General features: G+C 38.1%; 1 protein-coding gene across 1 annotated transcript in view; it reads left to right on the plus strand.

The window, feature by feature from the left end:
- The window catches only part of LOC120515518 (transmembrane protein 245-like), an 87,158-nt gene that overhangs the window by 28,045 nt on the left and 35,124 nt on the right, over positions 1–23,989 (plus strand). The window contains 7 exon segments of the mRNA XM_039736578.1: positions 1,005–1,174; positions 1,736–1,759; positions 2,826–2,930; positions 17,208–17,290; positions 19,173–19,263; positions 19,696–19,794; positions 19,912–20,040. Of these exon segments, the coding sequence (XP_039592512.1) occupies positions 1,005–1,174; positions 1,736–1,759; positions 2,826–2,930; positions 17,208–17,290; positions 19,173–19,263; positions 19,696–19,794; positions 19,912–20,040 (701 nt within the window).

Genomic DNA, 23,989 nt, shown 5'->3' on the forward strand with positions numbered 1-23,989 from the left:
AAATTGCTAAGAGATGCTGCACAAGTTGGTGGGTTTAAGACCATGAAAGGAGTATTCCCTAGGGTACGACCTGAGCAGATCACATCCAGGGTGCAATTAATTTTTACTTGTTGATACAGTAGCCACCAAAACTGATGATTAAGAATGCGATTCATATTAGAGAAGATATGATGGTCTGGACTATCAAATCCAGGAGAGGGCAACAAGCTACTCTTCTAGATGCTGCTGCTATGAATTTGTTTATTCACAAACACTTAAAGCTTGGGAGCTGTTCTTACAGTATATAGTATATATAGAGAGCTGGGGTAAAAGAATTTTTGAAACTCAATTGAAAGTTTCAAATCTTTGGAGCTTTGTGTTAATTCATAAGCTGCTTTGCTTGGCCTTATTCGCACAAGGTAGCCTGTTAGGATTTTTGGTTGGATAGCTTCCATTGTTATGTAAAGGTTTTTGTCCAATGAAGAAAAAGAACCCTTCATTTCTCAAATAGTCCTCTGCAGAACTCTGTTGCAGTTTGGTACCCTTCTCCCTTAAGTTAACATAAATGGCTAATAAACAGTAGATTTTACGTAAGACCAGCCCATCAATGGGCTTTTTGTTGATGTAATGATATTCATAAAATTCAAACCAGAATTTTTGAAATGAATAAGCCTGCAGTTAGGATGTAGCGGGTTGGATAATGGATGGATAACTATCTCTAAGTTGATATATGAAATCACAGCCCTGTACTATATACTGTTTACAGTAATAAATAACTTATTTTCTACAATCAAACAGGTAGTCAGAGATAAAAAAACAAAGCAATTTCATAATTGAAATTTTCAGAAAATAACAAATTGTCATTAGCAGAGACAGAGGCTTACACATTTAAAAAGAATTTATTAACATCAATGTCATTTTGGGATAGCTCACTTCTGTTTACTAAATTCTAGTTGCAAATTTTAGAATGTCATTCTCCATGTACTGTCCTTGTTAGTCCGTTTGTATCTTTGCTTTTATGGCAGTCTGGAGTCTCAAGAAACTGTTTCTCCACTTGGGGCTATCAAGCTTCACTAAAAGCAGCCTGGTTTCCCTATGGGCAGATATGCAGGAGTTTGTAAAGGAACGGCAGGATGGGTTGGTCCCTGGACCCATTAAAGGCCTTTGGTACTTTCTCATAAAAGCAGACACCAAGGTAAGTTCGCTTTTCATTTCTTTTTCTGACACATATTTAGAGAATCTTGTAATTCACAATTATTGCACTTTTTCCGCACTGCTACAGTGTGAATATGAAAGGGTGGGTTGTTCTTCTTTGAATCATGTTGTATAGATTTATAATCAGTAGTGGATACTGAGCCAGCAACCTTGTGACATTAATAAACACTATTACAAGGCACTTTACATGTACAATTCCATTGTTTCCGTATTTCTACTGCTGGCATAACACCTTGACCGGCCTACCATCACAGAAGGTATGATTACCTTGAACTTCTTGTGTTGTGGTACTTCGTGGTTTTTAGTCTAACCTGCAAATTACATTTTTTTAAATTTACACTTGTGTGAAAAAAGCTTTTGTAAATAGCCAATTTAAAGTCCTATTGATATGTTATGTCATGATCTGATACAAGTCATATCAGAAATATAAATAAATGGCAACAGTTCTGTAAAGAGGAATGGGCTGGCATAACTCCTATAAACTAAGTCTGATCAGCATTTAAGTAAAGCTTTTGGCTGAGGTCACTGCTCCTGTTTGGAGTTGCATTAGTTTCTAAATCAAAAGGTTCACTATTGCTTTTCTCATTTTTTGACTTTGAATATTTCAGTAATATATCGTGAGGAACAGCCCGGACACAGACAGGTAGACATTGTTGATTTAAACCCACACACGTTTATTTACGCACACAACCCAGTGCCCCTGCACCAAATCACCCTCAGTCCAGGCCCTCAACAATGCCTCTCTTCGCCGCCTCCACTCCTCTCCTTCGAGCTCCATCCTCTTCCAGCCATCGAATGGAGGGAGGCAGCCCCTTTTATACACACCTGGACATGCTCTGGGTGCCTCCCGATCACCTTCCACCGGCCCTCCCAGGTGTGGCGGAAGTGCCGGCTGTGCACCCGGAAGCACTCTGGGTGTTCCTGGTCTTCTTCCCTCAGCACTTTCGGGTGTCCCTGGTCTTCTTCTCCCCAGCACTTTCGGGTGTGGCAGAAGTGCTGAGGGCAGGGCTCCACATCCATCGGGGCACCCCCTGGCGGTGACCACAGGCCCCTATAGGGTCGAGCTTCTATGCTGTGTTCCCGTGGTCCCCAAAGCCATCAGGGCGGTCGCCCCCTATTGGTCTGGAGGAGGTGTAAGCCCTCCTCCGGTCCTTCTGGGTGTCCCGGCTGGGTACCACCCCCAGCCGCTTGCCACAATATCCAGTAAAGATATGACAACATACAGGCACTGGTGTGTACGATTAATTAATTTAAAATGGCCAGGGAGCATCAGGTGTAAGAAATTAACACAGGACAAAATGGTAATTGGTGTTTAAGAGAACAGTGATTTGTGACGGTGCCTAAAGTGAAAGGCTAAATAGAAAATAAACTGTCATTAAGTGAATGCAGTTAATCTGTTTCCTCCATTTCCAGGTGTCAGTCACTTGAGCTTCACAATCTTCTATGAATGCATTGTTTGTTCAAATGCCACAACATGCTTATAGTACAATGTAAAGTACGACTTCATCCATAATACACTGTTTGATGTGAAAATAATGTACAGTGTTTAAAACATAAAAAGACCTAACTAAATAAAATAACAATTGCCTCATTGTCTCCAACTCTCCCTAAGAGTATGTATGTCTTTACAGATTATCTGCTGGTTGGAGAAGTCAGTAGACAAACTGATCAGTATCTTTATCATCTTCCTCCTTGTCATGGGAACGTTGTTACTGGCCCTGCTGCTTACGGCAAAGGTACAGATACATCAGACTGTTACCCAGCTCTGTTTACATGTTGAGGTAGGCATGACTGTGACACTAGAAGTGACAGGAATTCATAGTTTTATTATTATAATGATGATGACACACAGAATGAGCCAGGTTCTAACATCCCCAGTGAAAAGAAGTAGTATATTGGAGTGTGGGATTTTAGTGACCTTCAAACTTGACTTTGATGTTATTGTGGACGGTCTAGCCAAAGAGGATGGATGGGTTTGTTGAGCTGAATGGCAGAGTTATTTTAATGTTTTGACATTTCGGAGCATGGGTTTGAAAATGTTATAATATTTTAATGCTTTATGCATTTTGAAAAAGTAACTACTGTTGAGTATGAGTATTGGTCTTCACACAATTTTTTAACTAGTTTTGAAAATAAAGATTTCTGTGCTTTCTTGTTTTCTTAAAAAAAAAAAGCCAAAATCAAATAAAAATGATCACCGATTACTTTTTCTACCACCCAGGAATGAGAAATTCAAATACTGACTCAGTCTTTGATTTTAGTGTTAGAAAGTACTACTACCACACATATTCATAAAAAACACCTTATGCATTTGTATTTTGAGAGTAGCAATGTGGTCCTCAGTGGCAAATGGTTTTAATAAGCCTAATTACTAACTTGCTGAGGGACCCCATGTAAATAATATCTTGTACTGTACTTCCATTCATCATATAACCTGTTATTCCAGTTGAAGGTTAAGTGAGCTGAAGTCCATCCCAGCAACATCAGCTTCAGTTAAGCAAGCAGCCTTTGAGATGATGCCAGTCCTTAACTGGGAACACTCACTGTTCTGGGGCCAGATTTCATCCTGCCAATTAACTTATTTCACACATCTTTGGGACTTTGAAGGAAAAGCCGAATACACAGAGAAAAATCCACGAGAACAGAGGATGAAACGTTCATGCATACAGTGCCTAGGCAAGACTTCAAACCCAGGGCTCTCGATCTTTAAGGTGGAAGCACTTTTATAACTGTACCATGCTACGGCCAATCCACTGTAAAGCACAAGGCCGCAGGTGGGAACTGAGCACATGTCAGTCATCCACATGTAAAAATATGAACACAATTAATATGTGCCTTTTAAGCAACTTGGAAAGATTTTAACTTAGAAATAATGCTTCATAAAAACTGGCCAACATCAACATTTTTCAGTTTGCTTCACAGTTTACTTGCTGTGAAAGAAGGGATTTATAAAACATTCCAAAAGTATCTGATTAATTAATTTGTCAATATTGTGAAATGTTAATATGAATGTAAATTATTCATAGGTGGATGCTGAAATGACTTTAAAAATGTTCACATAGCACTTTCAAAGTTAACATATTTGTCAACATAAACTATAGTGAAGATATGTCTGCCCAAGCGTTCACTGTATACAGTGTTTGGTATATGTAAATGAAGATGCAGCTACTGTATATATTGTAAATACAGCACAAAAGATGTGAGAAGAGTTGGAGGTCCAAAATGCTGTTTTAGGGCAATGGTAATAATATTACACAAAAAAATTAGGAAAGTCAGTGAGCTTGTGCTTAGGCTACAACAGTGCCCCTCATACGCTCAGTGGTTTATACTGATGCCGTATTGGAGAATCACATCGGCTATACTGTTTGAGGACCAAATCACACAGAGTTACAGGGGTACAGGAAGGAGATTCATGGAAGTTAATGTATTCCTGGTTGTCATGACTTTGAACAAAGAAAATGGTTAATACCTGGTGTTCCTCCAACATTTTGGACCCCATAAGGCTCACAGCATGCTCCTGTGGGTGACTATATATATTGTGATGGCTCTGTAAGACACAAAAGTGCAAAATGGAAACATTAAAGAGAGTTGAGGTGTCAAGAGTAACTCTGTTCAATGATGCCAGGTTGAATTTTGAGGCTTTTGAAGAAATAGGGCAGGACTGATTTCCTGAATTGGCCGTGTGTAGTCTCTAAATAGAAGCAGGACCAAAAGAGGTTGGACAATACTTAGCACTTGGATAAAAAAGAAAAAGAATAATCTGGGTGCAAATTCAGAAAATAAGGAAAGTAATTATCAGCCCGGTACAAGTGGAATTGATAAAAAAGCACATCCAATCCGGTTCAGAATTAAAAGACAGAGAATAAAAGACAAAGTAGAACTTCATAAAGACGTACACAAACATTGGCGCTATACACATGCAGAGCAGGTTAGAAATTATGAAAGCAGTGGAAATCGAATGGCTCAAAAAAAAAAGGCGTGATACACATGTGGAAAAAGTTAAAGGATATGAAAGTAGGAAAATTAGAAAGTAAAAAAAAAAAAAATTAATGATCTCGGTAGTGCAAACAAAGAAACTGCCTCATTTAACAATGCACCTGTCTAACTTTGGTTTTGCACAATAATCACTGCACTATTGCACCTTAACACTTAATTCTACTTTATTCACATAATTTTACTTACTCTTCTACTATACTGTTATCTTTCAATATATGACTTTTTATTAATCTAACTGATATTCTTCTAACTTTGCACTGTTTTTGATAAGCGGATCAGGGTGCATCTCACTGTGGTTTGTCCTGTATAACTATGCATGTGACAAATAAAGAATCTTGAGAATTTCAAAAACGGAGTTTACCACACATGTATTTATTGGTTACTTTATAAAAAAAAAAATAAAAAAAAAATGATTAACTGCTGATGATGTAGATCGTTATGTCTGTGCTGAAATTCCAAACACAGAAACCTATCCTGAATTAATTCATTAAACACATGTCTCACTGACCTCATTAAAAAGATTAAGCATATTGGGACTCCAAAGATTCCAAATATTGTTTTTACAGAAGTACTGAAATAAAAGTGAAACTAATGAAATAGCAACAATTCAAAGAAAAAAAAATCTTAAAAGTATGTATCCGGAAAAACAAACACAAGGATTGGCGAGCAAAGAAAGCAGGGGGCGAAGCCCCCTAGGATTTCTTAAAACAAACAACTCCGCATAAAAGAAAAAATACTATAAGAAGTTGGTGCATGGGGGCATAGGTGGAGGAGCATGTTCCATCACTTAGAAAGAAAAAAACTGTTGGCAAAAGAATGCTGCTCTTGTTTAAATATGGGCTGAATTTCATTGACTCTGAGATAAAGGTATTCAAGAAATACATTCTGAAAACAAAATTGAGCTGTATATTGCATCAAAGAAACTGAACACTCAAAACTAGCATTTACTTATAAATCTTTAATTTAATCATTGAATTTACATTACTTTATTATGGTAATTTTTTTTTTTGTTCCCCTTGAGAAAGACCCTTAACCTGCAATTGCTTCATCCTGGGTATGACGTTAATCTGCATCCAGCCCTGCAAGCAGGTCCTCCAACTTGCTGGAAGAACTTGGGGATTGGTGGCAGGACTGGTACTCCAGGAAGAGTATCCCACAGGTCTAGACCCCTTCCTGAGCGCTACAACATTTAAATACTACATTTAATGTTTTCCTAGCTCTTTCTAAACATTCTATTCCATTGTATAAACAGGATTTGGTTTGATGACATAAGATATCCACCCATTTTCTAACCCACTAAATCCAGTTTTAAGGTCATGTGGCTTCTTGTGTGTGTATTGGACTGGGTACTAGGCAAGGGATTGGTTTGCTGCATGGGGCATTCAGGCCCTGTACTACACTACATACAAAAATGCAGTAAAAATGGAAATGAAAATGAAATTACCCCTTTTGCAATTTAATTTTCAAAGTTTACACGCAAAAATGAAAATGAAAATTAAATAACCCCATTTGACATTTCATTTTCCTCCTGAACCACAATGAAGCTGCAAAAATGAAAATTGAAAAGCATTTCCACCTTGCATTTTCATTTTCAAGTTCTCAGCATGCAAATAGTGCAGGTCAATAGGCAGGGCTTCGTACCTCAATTTCCCACAATTCCTGTCCTTCGTAGCCATAGAGCCTCTTTGATCGATAGAATACTTCACTTCGACTGTGTTTAATTCACGTGATTTTGATCTTTTCACCCCCGTACTGCAAGATTCACAGCGAAATCGTCTCACAAAATCCGAAGACCTTGCATAATTGTAGTTTTGAAGTAATTAATGTGCAATTTAATTACAATATTTAACATGACAGAAATTAGCCTTTATCTATACTAATAAAAGGCAAAGCCCTCACTCACTCACTCACTCACTCATCACTAATTCTCCAACTTCCCGTGTGGGTGGAAGGCTGAAATTTGGCAGGTTCATTCCTTACAGCTTCCTTACAAAAGTTGGGCAGGTTTTATATCGAAATTCTACGCGTAATGGTCATAACTGGAAGCAGTTTTTCTCCATTTACTGTAATGGAGATGAGCTTCAACGCCGTGGGGGCGGAGTTTCGTGTGACATCATCACGCCTCCCACGTAATCACGCAGTACATAGAAAACCAGGAAGACCTCAAAAAAGCACTGAAAAAAACATGCATTATATAATTGAGAAGGCAGCGAAACAATAAGAAGCGAGCGAGTGACATATACAACCATATTCATGAGTTCTGCTACTCGGAAACAAAGCACGATGTAAACCTACACTTTAAATTAAGTTCATAGACAGGCTGCCGCTGGCGTTTGTAATTTAGTGCCTGCCCATATAAGGCCGTCCGTCAGCGGCAATCCAATAGCAAACTGCCACGGGTAAATATTCACGGGTTAAGGACTGTGCTTATGCAGAGGAAGATGAGATGGTCAGGGTGGTGTTTGACACAAACTCAGCGAAACTGCAAGAGAAAGTTTTAAGTGCCAGGACTAAGGTAACATTAAATACAGCCATGGACATAGCACGAGATGGCACCAGCACAGCTGGGAACCTTCGATGCATGTACACCGAGTGGCTCACGTGAACTGACGCAGTGCACAGATAAAAAGCAACAGTTCCAAAGAGCGCTGAACAAAACCGAATTACACAATTGAAAAGGCAGCAAAAATATGAAGCGCCTGATACATACAAGCATATTCATAAATCCAGCTACTGCGGAAACAAAGCACACGTTGGAAAAAGTCAATGTCCCGCTAAAGGAAGACAGTGTAAAAAAAACCCGTGCATGCAGTGTGTCAGGTCTCAGATAAAGAAGAAGACGAGCTGTTTATTGATGCAGTAAGAAACGAATCGATGAAAGAAACCTGTCATCTTTACAACGATTGACAAACACGGAATGTAACATGAACACAACACATCCTACAAATACGAACCTGATTGAAAGAAATAATGATAATCAAATCCTTGATGACAGCAACACTCAGTAACACTCACAAAACAAATACTGTATATTGACAGTCATGTTACGTTATTTTTAAAATGTTCCCTTTTCTTTTTCTAGCTTTTTTAACACACTACTTCTCCGCTGCGATACGCGGGTATATATATATATGTATATATATATATACAGTATATCCCGATCTACATACTCGAATAATGGATACTTTATTCGCCATCAATGATTGTTTTGGTAAAGCCATACTCAGTGTATTCATTAGATGAACGGTAAAAAAGTAAGAGCGAGGGAGGATGACTTATTGAGGCATGCAGGCTGTAGTGCGTCAACTCTATCTGAATTGCGCGATCACATTTGAAAAAATATATCTTTTCAAGTTCTATTTAGTCCATATGTGTCAAACTCAAGGGCGCGGGCCACATCCGCCCGTGTAATTATATCCGCCCGAGATCATTTTATATACTGTATTATTGTTATTAATGGCCGGGTATATGAAGCGCTGGTAACACAATAAACTACAATCCCATAATGCAGCGCTTCAGCTGCCTTGCCGAACACTTACAGCGTTAATCAAGTCTACCTTATGATGCTGCAAGTTATTGCGAAGCTAGAGTTATTGCGCACTGAGTTTGCACGGTGCTTTGGTGACTTTGAAGAACAAAAAAAGTCCGTCTACATGCGGCTCGAACCTTGTGTATGTTTGGTAGCACATATCTGTGTGAGAAGCTCTTCTCAGTGATAAAGACTAACAAAACAGCACACAGGAGTCGCCTCACTGATGAGCACCTGCAGTCCATCCTGAGAATCTCCACAACACAGAACCTCACACCAAACATAAACGAACTTGTGGCCAAAAAAAGATGCCAGGCGTCCAGCTCTAAAATGACATATGAGCAAAGACAACTGAATGATTTGATTTGTTATTGCACGTAAGAGCGGAGTCAACCGTTTTAACAAACAGCGTATTGCACTGATACGAAATAGCTGTGTGTGTATATATGTAGATATATATGTATGTATATATGTGTATATATATAGATATGTATATATATATATATATGTTTATGTGTGTAAATATATATATAAATATATATATATATATATATATATATATATATATATATATATATATATATATGACAACAACACTCATCACTCACAACAGTGACAAAACAATTACATTGACAATCAGGTTACGTTATTTTCAAAATGTTTCCTTTTCTTTTTCATTGCTTCTTTAACACACTACTTCTCCGCTGCGAAGCGCGGGTATTTTGCTAGTTATGTCATAATTTACATTCATTTCCACTGAAGTGGAAATGGGATGCTTTGTATTTTTGGAGTATTATAGTATAGCAACAGGGCACACAGTGACAGAGTACAGCAATGACTGGATTCCCTGCTGTTTGAGGGGGCTTGCTATCCTTAGAAGATTTGCTTGCCTTTTGCTGCACTAGTTTGAAAAGCCTGTGTGAGAGTGTATGCTGCCGTTTTTATAGGCGCTCTTGATCTCGATATCGGGGCGGTCTTAGGGATGTGTGAGGCCTAGGGCTCACCAACCCCATGTGGGGCCAGTTACGTGAAATGCTGTTACCAGTATGTGTGGACTGTAATAAAAATAATGTTAATATACACCGGATTTTCTCATTTCAGTATTCAGCTCATTTTTTGCAAGATAATACACAGACTTTATCAAAATATATAATCTATTAAAAAAGTGCAATTCATAATTCATGATAATACCATGACAGTATGAAATGTGATGAGGTGTCATGCGGAAATTAGCAGGGCCTCTTCTAGAAAAGTACCCAAATTGCAAGTATACTTTGAGTCTCGATATGCAGGATGTCATAGTCATAACTCGTGTTGATGTCATGTCAGCTGGTTATCATAAGCAATACTTGCTTTTGTGCATTAATTTTCAGACCATGGAATGTTTTCAAAGTCGTACATGCATGGAATTTGACCTTGAAGAAGGATTTTAAAAGGCTTCATCTTAGAAGGATCTGAAATATATATATATATATAGTAGACATGGCCCGGACACAGACAGGCAGACATGTTGTAAAGTCATCACCACACGTTTATTTACAACTATTCTATCTACACCAAAGGTGCACACAAACCCCCCAAAGTCTTGGCCACACAACGCCTTTCTTCGGGCCGCCTCCACACTCTCCTCTGCTTCGTCCTGCTTCCACCCGACTCCAGCCTCGAATGAAGGGAGGCGGCCCCTTTTATTCACACCCGGATGTGCTCCAGGTGCTCCCCGGTAATCGCCCACCGACACGCCCCAGTGTGGCGGAAGTGCCGGTTGTACTCCCAGAAGCTCTCCGGGTGTCCCTTCTATTTTTCCCCACAGCACTTCCTGGTGTGTGGCGGAAGTGCTGAGGTCCAGGGTTCCCAAGGCATCGGGGTGCCCCCTGGTGGTGACCACGGGGCCCTACAGGGTTGGGCTTCCAAGCCCTCTACCCGTGGCCCCCAAAGCAACCAGGGTGGCGGCCCCCACGTGATCCAGGGCGGGCGTAGTCCCTCTTCCGGTCCTTCAGGGCGTCCCGGCCGGGTCGTCGCCCCTGGCATCCCTGACAATATATATACACTGGAGAATATAACTTGACAAATCCGCTCGATTGGGACACGAGGACCTCAAAAGTGGGGGCCTGGGGAGGCCACCCCAAACGCCGCTTTTGCTTGATATAATGCCAGCTCAGTCTTTTGGTGACTCATTCCTAGTTGATTTAACTTGCCCTGTGCCACTACATAGCCCTCCCTTCAAAGTCTTTGACCCCAGCGGCCACTTCCAACTCCTTGCAACAGTGGACAAACTTGTCAAAACGACTGTGGTGTTCTCTCTGCTTTGGTCATGCAGCCGGAGTTGATGGAGCATCAGCAGGCTTTGGGAGTGCTGTGTTATCAGATGGCACAGCAGGGATGTTGCGTGCTAAACTGGCAGATGGCACAACCGGGATGTTCAGTGCTGTGCTGCTGTTCGGTGAAGCAGGTGTGTTCAACGTTGGTCAGATATAAACAAGCAGGCGATCCTCATAGAGATGCAGATGTTTCATTTACCTAACTGGCGCTGCAAACCGCGTTCCAGGTCTGATTCTTAAGCTTTGAGGTTGTCCCTTCACCGCAACTTCACAACGCCTCTCTGGTGTGCTTTGTCCTTTGCTTGAGCATTTTTATCACCGGTCCTTCTTCTCATGGCACACTTTGGGTTAAGGGCATCTCGTTCTGCCACACTTTTCTCCAGCTTAATGTGCCTTGAAGCTCTGCTGGTGTCTGCGCACCTGGAAAAATGGACATTATCAGATGGAGAAGTGGTGGTGGAGCTGCCCAGGTGTCGGTCTCTCTGCTGACTTCAATCCTGTACTGCTGCTGCTGCAAACGGCGCTCCAGGTTACAGATGTGAGCTTCGCGGCTCTCCGGCACCCCTGCTCGTGCTGACGATACAATACTACTGTACAAAAATTCAAAACGTCTCGTTTCAATTCAGTTTAAATAAATGTAAACTATGATGTAATAAGGGCTAATTTCTTTCATGTTAAAAATTGTAATTAAATAGCACATTAATTACTTAAGCTCTACAATTACGCATGGACGTCGGATATTTTGAAGGTTTCTTTGTGAAGCTTGTAGTAAAGGGGTGAAAAGATCGGTAGATCTACGGCTACGAAGGACAAAGAATTGTGGGAAATCGAGGTACAAATCCACGCCCACCGCCCCAAGCTATTTGCAGGTTGAGATACGCGTGCCACGCTTTGCAACTGCTGCTCGTTGTAAAACGGTATCGGTAATTCCACGGTGACGTTTACTCTCACGACGAAGACAAACCCGTACAAAATAAATACACTAAACGGCAATACTAATTTCATGAAGTTACGGAATTGGCATGTGTTGGGCAAATGAATTTCACTGCACTGTACTTGCGTGACAGTAAATCTGAAATTAGCTGATGGCAATAGTTTTTCTCAGAGAAAAGCCATACATGTATGAATAGGCCAACATAATATTTAAGGGTGATATTTCATTGCAGCTGGCTTTCAGTATACTTATATGGTACAAAGAGAAGGAGGAGGGACGACATTAGTGCCATTTGCTGTAGACGTTAATTCAGATCCATTTTGTGATGGGGCCTTTATAGTTTTAGGCATTGATATACAGGGTTGTTATCTGAATCAATTTTTAACGAACATTGATTCATTGTTATTAGAAAGCAGCGGTATTAAATAGTATAATACGGAAGCCCCACCCTCCGTTGCGTACATATGAATGTCTAAGAGGGGAAAAGAAGTGTGAGCTGAATTCTATTGGAGACTCAAAAAGAGCGCGGAGGTGATCCTCTTGAGGGCGTGTTTGTGCGCCGCTCTTCCCGCGCTTAAGGTTAATATGCTTGGTGACTCCGCGCGCAGGCCGGCTGTGGAACGCACCGCATTTACAGCTGTGGGAAGAAGCAAAGCGCTATAAGGCATCCTTCAAAGAGCCGCCTGTAAACTTTAAGCATAAACTCTGGGCCAGCAATGGTAAATAATAAATTATTAGTATTATTATTTTTTGCATTTCTGCATTTAAACTATCAGATTACAGCTTCTAAGCATGAAATAAACAATACGTAAACCGTATATTTTAATACAATTGAAAGTACAGGTACTGGTAAAGGGCTGTGCAAATGTCCATATCAAACCGCCCGTCCTGCAGTATTGGTGTATAATATTTTTGGATATAAATGTAACAGTATTTTAATTTGAACTGTACAGCTTACCATGGAGTCTATTGCCATATGTATTAATTGTTGGCAGTTGCTTTTGATATTATATTACGATTATTAATTTCAATACTGTTCTACAGTGAAATATGTTCTTTGACCTATCAATTGAGTGTAAAGTATCTTTATATTTGCAATACAACCTCTATTCTCCTGAGAACTGCTTACAATTTTTTTGTGAAATTATTAAATATTGGATTAGTTGAAAAAATTTAATGCAGAGTTTCGCAATGCCCCTGACAAAACCTCCCAATCCAATATAACCCCAAGTTCGTAAGAAGTTATACCATCATTCTTCAAAAAAGGATTGCTAGGAAAGGCACATTCATTTAAAGAAATCAGCATGGAAAGGATCTGCTTTTAAGCGTAAATTCCTCATCAGTCTAATAGATTAATTTTAATTTGGAATATAGTAAAGGGAACGCAACGGTTTTAACCTTTGTTGGCACATAATTTAAATAGGAGCTTTGTTCTTTGAAAAATAAAATTCCGTGGCTTCTTTTAACTGAATTTGCTTTTGATTTCATGCCGGATTTGGATCTGCATTATAGATAACTGTAAATAGGTAATTCCTAATTATCTGACATAACTACTGGGACAGGTGCTGCTATCTTAACTTTCACGCACCAATGATGTGGTTGAAATGTAGACGGCCGAGTACAAGTTTGCTTGCAGTGCTGCGACATTTTGCACAATAGTGTTTTTTTTGATCAACACCGTAGCAGGATAACAAGATAGATAATATTAAAACATAAAAATGTAGCGGCTGCTGCAAACATGAGAAAGAAATATGCCCTTTTAAAAAAATAATAATAATGTTAGGCATCACACTCCTACAAATGCATTCAGCATTTTGCTTATTTTTCATATGATGTCAGTGCCTCCATCCAATTCACAAACTCGCTTGGCTTAGTGAATGTTGATTACAACACTCATTCGTTGTTTAAAGCTGACTAACTGGGAATCTGATTCCTGATGGAGCGGGTGTACTAAATGGAATGCAGTATTGGCAACATTTTGTGATTAGTATATTGTGGCAGCTGATATCATAAGAGCAGTTCATATCCAATTAATTGTGCAGCCCTACCATGGGGTGTAATTACAATTATGTTGTTTATACTGTTAAAAATAATGGTTCTTTAATGGCACTTTTATTGTTCTGGACTGGATTGTGTGTTTCCTCTTAAGACAATTGCTTGACAAAGCACCATTTCATTCTGGTAAAGGTTCTTTGCATATGAAGGTGTTTCTTTGTGCTTTGCAAAACTACTTAATATGTCTCTCTATTATAAAAAAAAATCCTGGGAGAGAAAGACGGGAGACGAGACGTGATCTTCACATTAAGATCACAGAAGACACTTAAAAGACCCGCAAGACGAAAGAGAATGGCCACGGAGCGTCTCACGGGGACCTTAAATATGAGACTTTGTGCCAAGAGACTGACCCAGGACCGTCTCGCGATGACATAGAATATGAGATTCTTGCAAGACATGCCCTACTTACAATCAATATCAAATAAGACCACGGACAGCAAAACACTCAGTCGTGTGAGTGTAAGGATTTGAGCACACACAGATCCAGGGCTCTCCGCGCATATAAAGCGTATAAGGACAGCACATTATAAATGAAACATCGACAACTGAGCGAAGAAGAAAGCAGTGTGGAGAAAAGAGACTCAAAAGCATTGGAGAGAAAAAAAGAGCAAAAAAGAAAAAGAATAATCTGGGTGAAAATTCAGAAAATAAGGAAAGTAATTATCAGCCCGGAACAAGTGGAATTAAAAAAAGCACATCCAATCGGGCAAAAAAAAAGCAGGACAAAGCGAGGTCAGAAATGACAGACAGAGTAGAAAACAAAGTAAAATGTCATAAAGAGGTTAAAAAACATGGGGGCCAAACACATGCAGAGCAGGTTAGAGAAAATGAAAACTGGAATTCAAAAGACTCAAAAAAACGTAGGAGCAAAACACCTGCAGAGCAAGATACAGAATATGAAACCAGAAAAAAATGACAATGTCAAAACAAAGAAAGTAAACATCGCATTAGCACAAAAAAGAGAAATTATTACTCGGAGAAATAACGAAAAGGCGAATAGAGATTGAATATATGGACACTGGTGATATGTCAGAAGTATGTAAATATTATAAGGCTTTGAAGTTTAAGTGAATTTCTAAAATGTGGTTTACCTCACATGCATTTATTGGTTGCTTTGCAAAAAAAAAATGATTAACTGCTGATGATGTTGATCGTTTTGTGCTGAAATTCCAAACAGAGAAACCTATCCTGAATTATGGTACAAATTAATTAAACACATGTCTCACTGACCTCATTAAAAAGATTTATCACATTGGGACTCAAAAGATTCCAAATATTGTTTTTACAAAAGTTCTGAAATAAAAGTGAAACTAATGAAACAGCAGCAATTCAAAGAAAAAAAAATCTTAAAAGTGTGTATCTGGAAAACCAAACGTGGGGGTTGGCGAGCAAAGCCTGCTAATAGTAAAAAAAAAAAAAACTAAAATCTTGAGTGTATGTTTGCCTGCCTAGCAGGACACCAAGATATTAAGAAAACCTCGACTTAGTCTCTGTTGTTGTATGCAGCAAGAGTCATTTTCAAGTCATGACCCATTGGTATTTTCCACATCTATTATCTGTTCATGGGTATTTACTGTATGGAGCCTTTTATGGATCTAAATAAATGAAGGTTCTTTCAGGAATCTGATTTACAGAACAGCTTTTGATACTTGATAGCGACTGGTTATCTTGTAACTTCATTTTATGTTAAAGTCATCAACAGTAATTTTGATGACAGCAGCCATTGCATTGATTTGAGCTTTTATTATACAACTCTGTACTATGTCCTCTTGTAGTACTGTACTCTGTACTAGTGGACAGCTGAATGCTCTGTCTTGTTATTTTGATTTTCACCTTTGATTTGCAGGTAGTCTCGGTATAGTAAATAAAGCTCATGTTGTTCCCAGTTTGCTTATCTGTTCAATTTTGTCTTCATTAAACAAAAAAATCATTCCTTAGGTAAGGATTGTAGAAAGACGTAATTTTATGCACCGGAAGATAAAACCAGAGGATAGTTATAACAATGATCATATGATTTCTTTATTGATTGGTTAATTTTAATTTAAAATTTCCATCTTTACAACAATGAAAGGAAGTACGTAGTGTTTTTTCTTTGATTGAGGTCTTACTGTTTAAGGACCGTGCTTTGTGATGTTACCTTGTAATTTTTCTTATTGCTTTGCATTTGTTTATTCTCTCATCTCTAAATTATGGATAGTCTTTGAAAAATTGTAATTGCTAGATAAAGTAGTGTATACTGCCCATTTGATTTTTATAATTTAGCCTATTTTAGTGTTTCTGAAAAAATGATCTCATACTGCTTAGTGCTAGAAAAAGTCAATAGTCCTACATTATATAAATCTAAGGGCAACCTGGAAGCTAAGAGCTCAGCTTGAAATCTTGAAATACTACTGTTCATCTAGGAAGTGCCAAGGTCTGTGTTTTAGATGTAAATGATTCACATTAAGTAAGCTCTTATTCCTTGTTTTGAGCAGAGCTCCAATGTCAAAATAGCTAAAAAAAAAAAAAAAAATTATCAAAGACCAAAAAATGCCTAATTTTAACCACTCGGATACTTTTTTATTTCTCAAAACTTTTCTCTTTTGTGTAAGCTAAAGTCTCAGAAAGTAATCATTCTATTTTACAAAGCGCCTGCCATGATAACATCAATTGATGATCTCTTTCACACATGTAACAACAGTTCAACTTGCTATAGTTTCATTTTAGTCTCCAAAGACGATATTTCCATGCATTGATCAGTATAAATAAAGATTAAGAAATTACATGTTTAAAATATTCTTAGTGTTTTCTATTTTTCTGTTGCTTTTTTGGTATTCATTTTTTCCCAATTCTCTGAAAGCCTCCCTTAACCGTCTAACAGCCTTTGTAAAGACTGGTTGCAATGCCATGATTAGGATTTAACAGCAAGTGCTGCCTTTGGTCTCATGAGTTGTGCCTGACAAAACACCCAAATTATTTAGCATAAATTCTTCTGCAACAGATTTGAATATTCAGGTTGGATGATTTGTAACATATGTCTCACTGTTACTACTTTTTAATTGTTAAAGAAATAACTTTTGAGAATTGATTTTTACACCATCTCAGGTTAAGAGTCCTGACATTGTTACTTGGGACATATTCATGTGGAGGAGACAGGAGCACAAGACATAAACGTGACAGTCACATGCTTCTTTATTTTCAGGTCCATGAAGAGAGCATGCATATTATTGAGGTGACCAGCAACCTTATCAATGACACTGTTTCAAACCATCCAGAATGGGCCAAGTAAGCAGAATATGGAGAATAAGATGTGATTTAATAATAGTCAGCGGCACCTTTTTATGATTGCAAAACTACAAAGTGTACGTGTTTGTGCTGGTGGAAAATGTGTCAGTATGTGGAGGTACATGTGAGGAAAAAACCCCAAAAACTTGTGATTTGTCTTTGGGGTTGAGGATGACAGATTTGCCACTTAGAAATTAAATAATGGAAGTAAATTCATCATGATCAAACATTCAATCAGGGCAATTACATTTTTTATAATTGTATATTTCATAAAATAAATATGGAAAAATATGAAAGGTAAGGACAGTCGTTTTGTGTTGATAGAGTAAGCTGATGGAATTCGTGGTAAGTACAAACATTTAATTAATGTCCCATTTTTAATGAAAATCGTCAAGTTGCTTACAACAGTCTTTGTTTAGTACAGTATAGCACTAGACTGCGTTAATATAGTAAATCGAACCTAAAGCCACAACCCTTAAATGAATATATTATAGTATCTTTTTAGATACCTGTAATATTAGGGTTTTTACAAAACATATATATATATAGTGACGGACAGCTGTGGTCCTTCCTGGCCAGGAGGCTAATATATGGGGAGGACTGAGGGAGCAGATGTGCAGAGGATGGATAGAGTTCAAGCATCAAAGACATCCCAGCTGCAGTTGTCCAAAGGAGAGTGTGGGAATAGGTCCTAATTGCTGCAAAGAAAGCACTACTACTGAAAGAGATGAAGAAGAGATGTGTTGAGTCAAGAAACACAGACTGTTGATCTCTGTTTTTTCATCTGATAAGCGCAAATCTGAGATTCTTGGCCCCAACAACATCTTCATTAGATGCAGGGAAAGTGAGCTGATGATGTGTGGGTCACACCACAAAGCATGAGGGTTGAGGTATGAGGCATTGGGGTGCTTTTCTGGTGACAGTGTCAGTGATTTAGTGTCAAAAGGCACACATACCCAGCGTGGCAACCACACCCTTCTCCAGTAACAGACCATCCCATGTGAAAGTATATCAAGGCAGTAATGGTCACAAGTCAGAACAGGCATTGGACTGGGTGCGTTTCACACACACACATCCTGATATCATGATGAAAAGGTTTGAAGTCACTGTTTAGTCTAAAAAAAAGAGCGAAGACCATTTATTTAGTCTTTCAGGCTCGTCATTTAGCTAATATCTCAATCCAGATACGTCTTAAAGCTTTTCAAGTTTTCTGCTTCAACTACATGATTTGGTAGTTTACTCCAGATTTCTATATGTCTTTGATTAAAGAAGTGCTTCCTGGCTTTAGTCTGAATTGCACTTCTATTTAATTTCCAGAGTGACTACAAAATTATCACTTTTGTGAAAAGGCCACATTTGGAATCTAGCATCATAGGGATCAATTACTGTTGATGAGAGAGAAGCAAGGTTTCAGTGAAACTTTATTAGTGGTACTAAAGTACACTTCATAAGACGTTCTCTCAGAAATGTTTTAGACAACTTGTATAAAGAACGTTTCATGACACTTAACTACCAATAAACACTTCTCAGAGTACTCAAGCTAATGTGTGGTTTGATGGGTGTCATTTTTGCTTTTTTAAACACTTGGCAGCATCAGCGAGAGAGACAAAATAGTCAGCCTTTTTTAATTAGTGCTATTTACAGTGACCATCGTCCTAAGGCTTTGTACAGAACAGCTTGTCAAAATGCAGCAGCTTTATTAGCAACTAATAACAGTACAGCACTAGGTGACTAAGACAAAGCTTTTTGTGTCAACTTCAGTTTAACTTTAGTTAAATCCTAAAGGCAATGTTTTACTTGAGATTTTCTTGTATTGACACTTTATTTTGTTGCAGTTTCAAATTAAATGCTTTTATCTCTATTTCTGTTTATATGGTGGTAGCCTGCTTCCTGAAGCTCAAGTAGTTCAAAATGCCTTGAATTCTGCTGCCAGTAATGTGCACCAATATGGGAGAGAGCTGATAAGTCATAAGGTAGGGTGGGCAATCCTTAAGAACAGCACTGTGTTGTGTCTGAAAGCAAACTAAATACTTGTTGAGAAACGATCACACACTTTAAATTACTGGAAGGAGAACAATGTGTTGTGAAGAGCAGCTGTAAACGTCTTTAGAAATGGATTCATTCTCATGAAATGTATTCCTATTAGCTTCCTTTCCTGTAAAGGAGAGATTAAACAGCCACACTGTGCTCATTTTTAATAATTGTAGTTCAGCTCACAATGTGCTTCAGAAGCTGATCTTGAATCCACGCAGGAACTTATCAGTTTCAGTTTTAATGAAAGCTGCTTTAAAAAAATAATAATTGCTAATGACAAGTGGTGCTTTTGGTGTTCCTGGGCTTTAAGTACAGAAGATGAGTGGAGCTCGATGGCGCCCTTGCTGTCTAACACTCTTGTTTATTTGTAGTTGCACACAGTTTTAGGGGAGAAGGTGAATAGCACTGCTGTGATTGAGAAGCAGGTTCTAGAGCTCTGGGACAGGCTCTACCACTCCTGGTTTGTAAAGGTATGGCGCTCTTACAGCCTTCACTTCAGACTGCATTAAAGTATGTCAACTGAACAAGCTGGCCACTTGCAAAATGTCCTTGACGACTCTTTTAACTTTTTATTTTTGTTTTAAAAGAATTTCACCCATTCTGCACGGCACAGAGGCAAGAAAGAAGTGCAGCGACAATACAGCTGGTTGGGCGATATTTTGGACTGGCAGGACATCGGTTCATTTGTTCACGAAAATATTGAAATGTTCTTATCAGTAAGTGAATTATTTCTTCTTTGCTTATATAATGTAGTATATTTAGTATATGTAGTAATTTGTTGATATTCCTCTTCCTAGTGCTTTACACAATTACTTTTTTTTTTTAAATGGTAGGCACATTACACCTACAGTCCAGGTGGTTTCTTCATCTAAGGTCCAGACAGGGTACATTTAGTCTTGAGTTTATATTGAAGCATAATCAGGATAAATATGTTTATTCATTAAGTGATTAACATCAATCAAGAATCCTGGTATCTTTTATGTAGCACCTTTCATGGTGGGATGTTTATGAGTACACTATACACCTAAAAGAAATCATTTTTGTACAGTTAGAGCACAGTCAACTTCAGTGCAGTCCTTTTGTGAAGGCAATACAATAAAACCAGCATCAACTATATGTTTATTGCAGCTTTCTTAGTAAATGTCATACCAAAGCATTTTAAATATTCAACACAACATAATCGGAATAGATGTAGGTTTTATTTAAATGCTCAAGCTTTATGAGTCAAAATGTGAAATATTGGTTGTTGGTCTGATGCCTGTTATGGGGAACAGTTTAAAAGCATCCAGTCCAGTCACAGCATCGGCCCAGAAACTGGTCTTATATTGAGACTCTTTTGATATGCTCCATCCCAGTGTATTTTACATTTTTATTTAACAAAATATAAAGGTACAGTTGGTACCCAGAGTTCTTCAGTATCATATAGCACCACCAATAAAAAGCTCCTTACAGAAGTACAACAGATTATCAGTTCTGTCACTTGCTTAGAGTTGTAAATTATTTACCCAGTAGTCTTTTAATTTTAAGTATGCAGCATCCATTGTGGTGAACACAACTTGAAAGCATACGTACAGCAAAACACTTAACACTACCAGTACATTTCATGTCATGAAAATGCCAAATACAAGTGCCATTTGCAATAGTGAGCTAATAACTTCAGGATGCTGACCTAAGAGACAGAGTTTCAAAGAAAAGGCCATAACAACAACAACATTTATTTATATAGCACATTTTCATACACACAGTAGCTCAAAGTGCTTTACATAATGAAGAATAGAAAAATAAAAGACACAGTAAGAAAATAAAATAAGTCAACATTAATTAACATAGAATAAGAGTAAGGTCCAATGGCCAGGGGGGACAGAAAAAACAAAAAATACTCCAGACGGCCGGAGAAAAAAAAAATAAAATCTGCAGGGATTCCAGGCCATGAGACCGCCCAGTCCCCTCTGGGCAATCTACCTAACATAAGTGAAACAGTCCTCTTTGGATTTAGGGTTCTCACGGAAGGATTTGATGATGATGATGATGATCATGTGGACTTCTGGCTTTTAGTCCATCAATGCTGGGGCATCATGGTGCTTTGAGTAGGTTGGTGGGGGCGCAGGCCACCACCTCAGAGAAACCGGAAAAAGAAACAGAAGAGAGAGAGTAGGGGTCAGTACAGATACTGTATGTGATTCTGGAAAATAAAAAGAAAACATTAAGATGGAAAAAAAAGAGCAGACTTTGGACAGAAGATGACTGGAAAAACATATGGTGAGTGTCCTGGAGTCGTCTTTTCTCTGTTGTGGAAGACACTGGTATTTGGTGTGTATATAAAGAAAAATCAACGGAGAACCTGTAAGGCATTTGTTTCTCAAACTACACACTCAAGTGTATTTATCATTGTATGCAGTTCTGCATCTTGGCCTTCTTTTTTCTATCCTTGTTAGATCCAATTCACCCTATTCTCTCAAGATAGCGGTGGACACCTTTGTATGAAATCTTTGGATTCTTGACAGTTTGTCATGTGGAATAACTTCCAATCTGTCCTAAAAACAGACTGATGTATTTCTTGAGTAAGCTGTTTCATTTTCCAATTTTTAAACCTTCGTTAAACTCTTAAGAACGCTGTTGCCTTGCAAGCCAAATGATCAGAATAACAGGTTTCAATGGTGCTCGTACAGTTACAGAGGTTTCTCAATAGCCAATTAGCATCTAAAATGATTTAAGGATGAGCTATGGGAGATAACCATTAGGACACTAATGGAATGGCTGCTGAAAAAGGAACTTTGCAGTTATGTGTGAATAATGAAGTAAAAATCAGTAATTTCCAGTAGTAATATCCATTTGCAACACTAGTAATATATTGGCTATATTTTCTAATCAATTGGTGATTAAAAAAGGGCATCAATGTCAATCTGGGTGATTCCAAACTTTGAGTGATTGTGTATGAGAGAAATTCAAATCTGAGAATTGGAAAGTGACCTCAGGTTTTCAAACCATGTCTCATTACTGACCTCTAGTGAACAACTCTTCCTAATTTATTTTAAAATAATTTTGTTTCAAGTTTGGGCAAGTTGTGCATAGTACTTCTGGAAATCTGCATGGATTAAAATGTGATTCTAGGATATTTTTGCTTTTTTATTATCCTTCTGTCAGATGATGCAAAGGAAGCATACGAATAAGAAAACAAATCTGTAGGCAACTTTTAAAGTCTATAATTTCCCAGATGGTGTTTGCTGCTAAGAATCACTAATCAAGCAGTCTTTCATTCTTTGTTTCATATAACATCTTTAACAGAAATTACCACTACAAGGTACAATAATAAGGTACAATAATAAGGCAGTTGAGAGAAGCCTAGCAGTAATAAAACACGAAGATGTAGAGAGAGAATACTAAGGCACTCTGAATCCACTCAGAGCTAAAATAAACTAGTAAAGAACAAACTCCTTTGACATTGCACCTTGCTATAATGAATTCAATGCCAGTATCTCTGTAATAAATGGTGCACACATCCTGCAGGTAACTCCAAGGCTTCTTAAATTTCAAATTGTTACAGAGTGAACACAGGAGGGGCTTCAGGCAGCAAATTTATGCTTCAGAATCTATCTGGCACATTAACCTCTAGAATGTGATCTGAAGAAAGCGGCTTCCGTCATCTCAGTCTGCAACAACAAACACTTTGCGTCCCTACCACCTAGTAATTGATATTATAGCATTTAGTGCCATGAAGCTGCCATTATGTAAGCACCTGCCCTACCAATTGATTTGTAGGTTTTGACCGTTCTTATTGTTACTTGTTCTGTGCAATACAAGTTGTAAGTGAAGGTCTGATATTTCTTTATGTATGGTAATTTAGTACGGTTGGTTATTCATGTATTAGTAATTTGTGTCTGCTGAATCTTTCTACAGTGCACTTTATTCCTGTTGCATTTTTCTGTTCCAGTTTGACTAGCAACACATGTTTTTTATTGGGCTGTAAGGTAAAATGACAATAATTTGAGTTGAATAAGTTAGACTATAATAGCACACTGCATGGTGTCTGTATAGGAAGATTATTCTGAATCAAAAATAATTTAGAGATGTAATGGAGATCAGGGAAATTATATTTCAAATAGAAAAGAGAGCATCATTTTTTTTAGTTTGAGTGCTTATTATTATTATCGGTATTGGGCGGTCATGGGCTAGAACACATTGCAAGCCAGTTTCTGGTAAGACTTAATTGTAGGAAGATGTTTTAGATTTTGTGCTGAATAAAAAATGTAGAATTTTGGAAATTATCCATATTTAAACCTAATTAAAATAAAAACGCCAAATCTCATGCTATAGTAATCTGTCTCTTATTTGCTGTTGGAGTTAATCTCATGTTGGCTTCATTCAGTAATGGCTACTTATACTTTAATGTTTTATTATCTGATAAAGGAGATTAACCTCTGCACTTTTGGCTTGCAAGGAGTTCTAAAAATGGTGATGCATTAAAGTCAATATCCTTTCTAATACAGAAGAATAATCCACCAACAAGATGTGCTGAATCACTTGCCGTTTTTTTTTTTTTAAACACTGGATGACATGTTCTAACTTAATTTGCATTACCCATTAAAAAGTAACAGCTATCATACTTTGTAACATATTGTCATCCCAAGGGATGCTCAGGTTTGAAGTTCCAAGTTGTCTTCATTT

This window comes from Polypterus senegalus, chromosome 15, assembly GCF_016835505.1.
Source record: "Polypterus senegalus isolate Bchr_013 chromosome 15, ASM1683550v1, whole genome shotgun sequence".
In the NCBI taxonomy this organism is placed as follows: Eukaryota; Metazoa; Chordata; class Cladistia; order Polypteriformes; family Polypteridae; genus Polypterus; species Polypterus senegalus.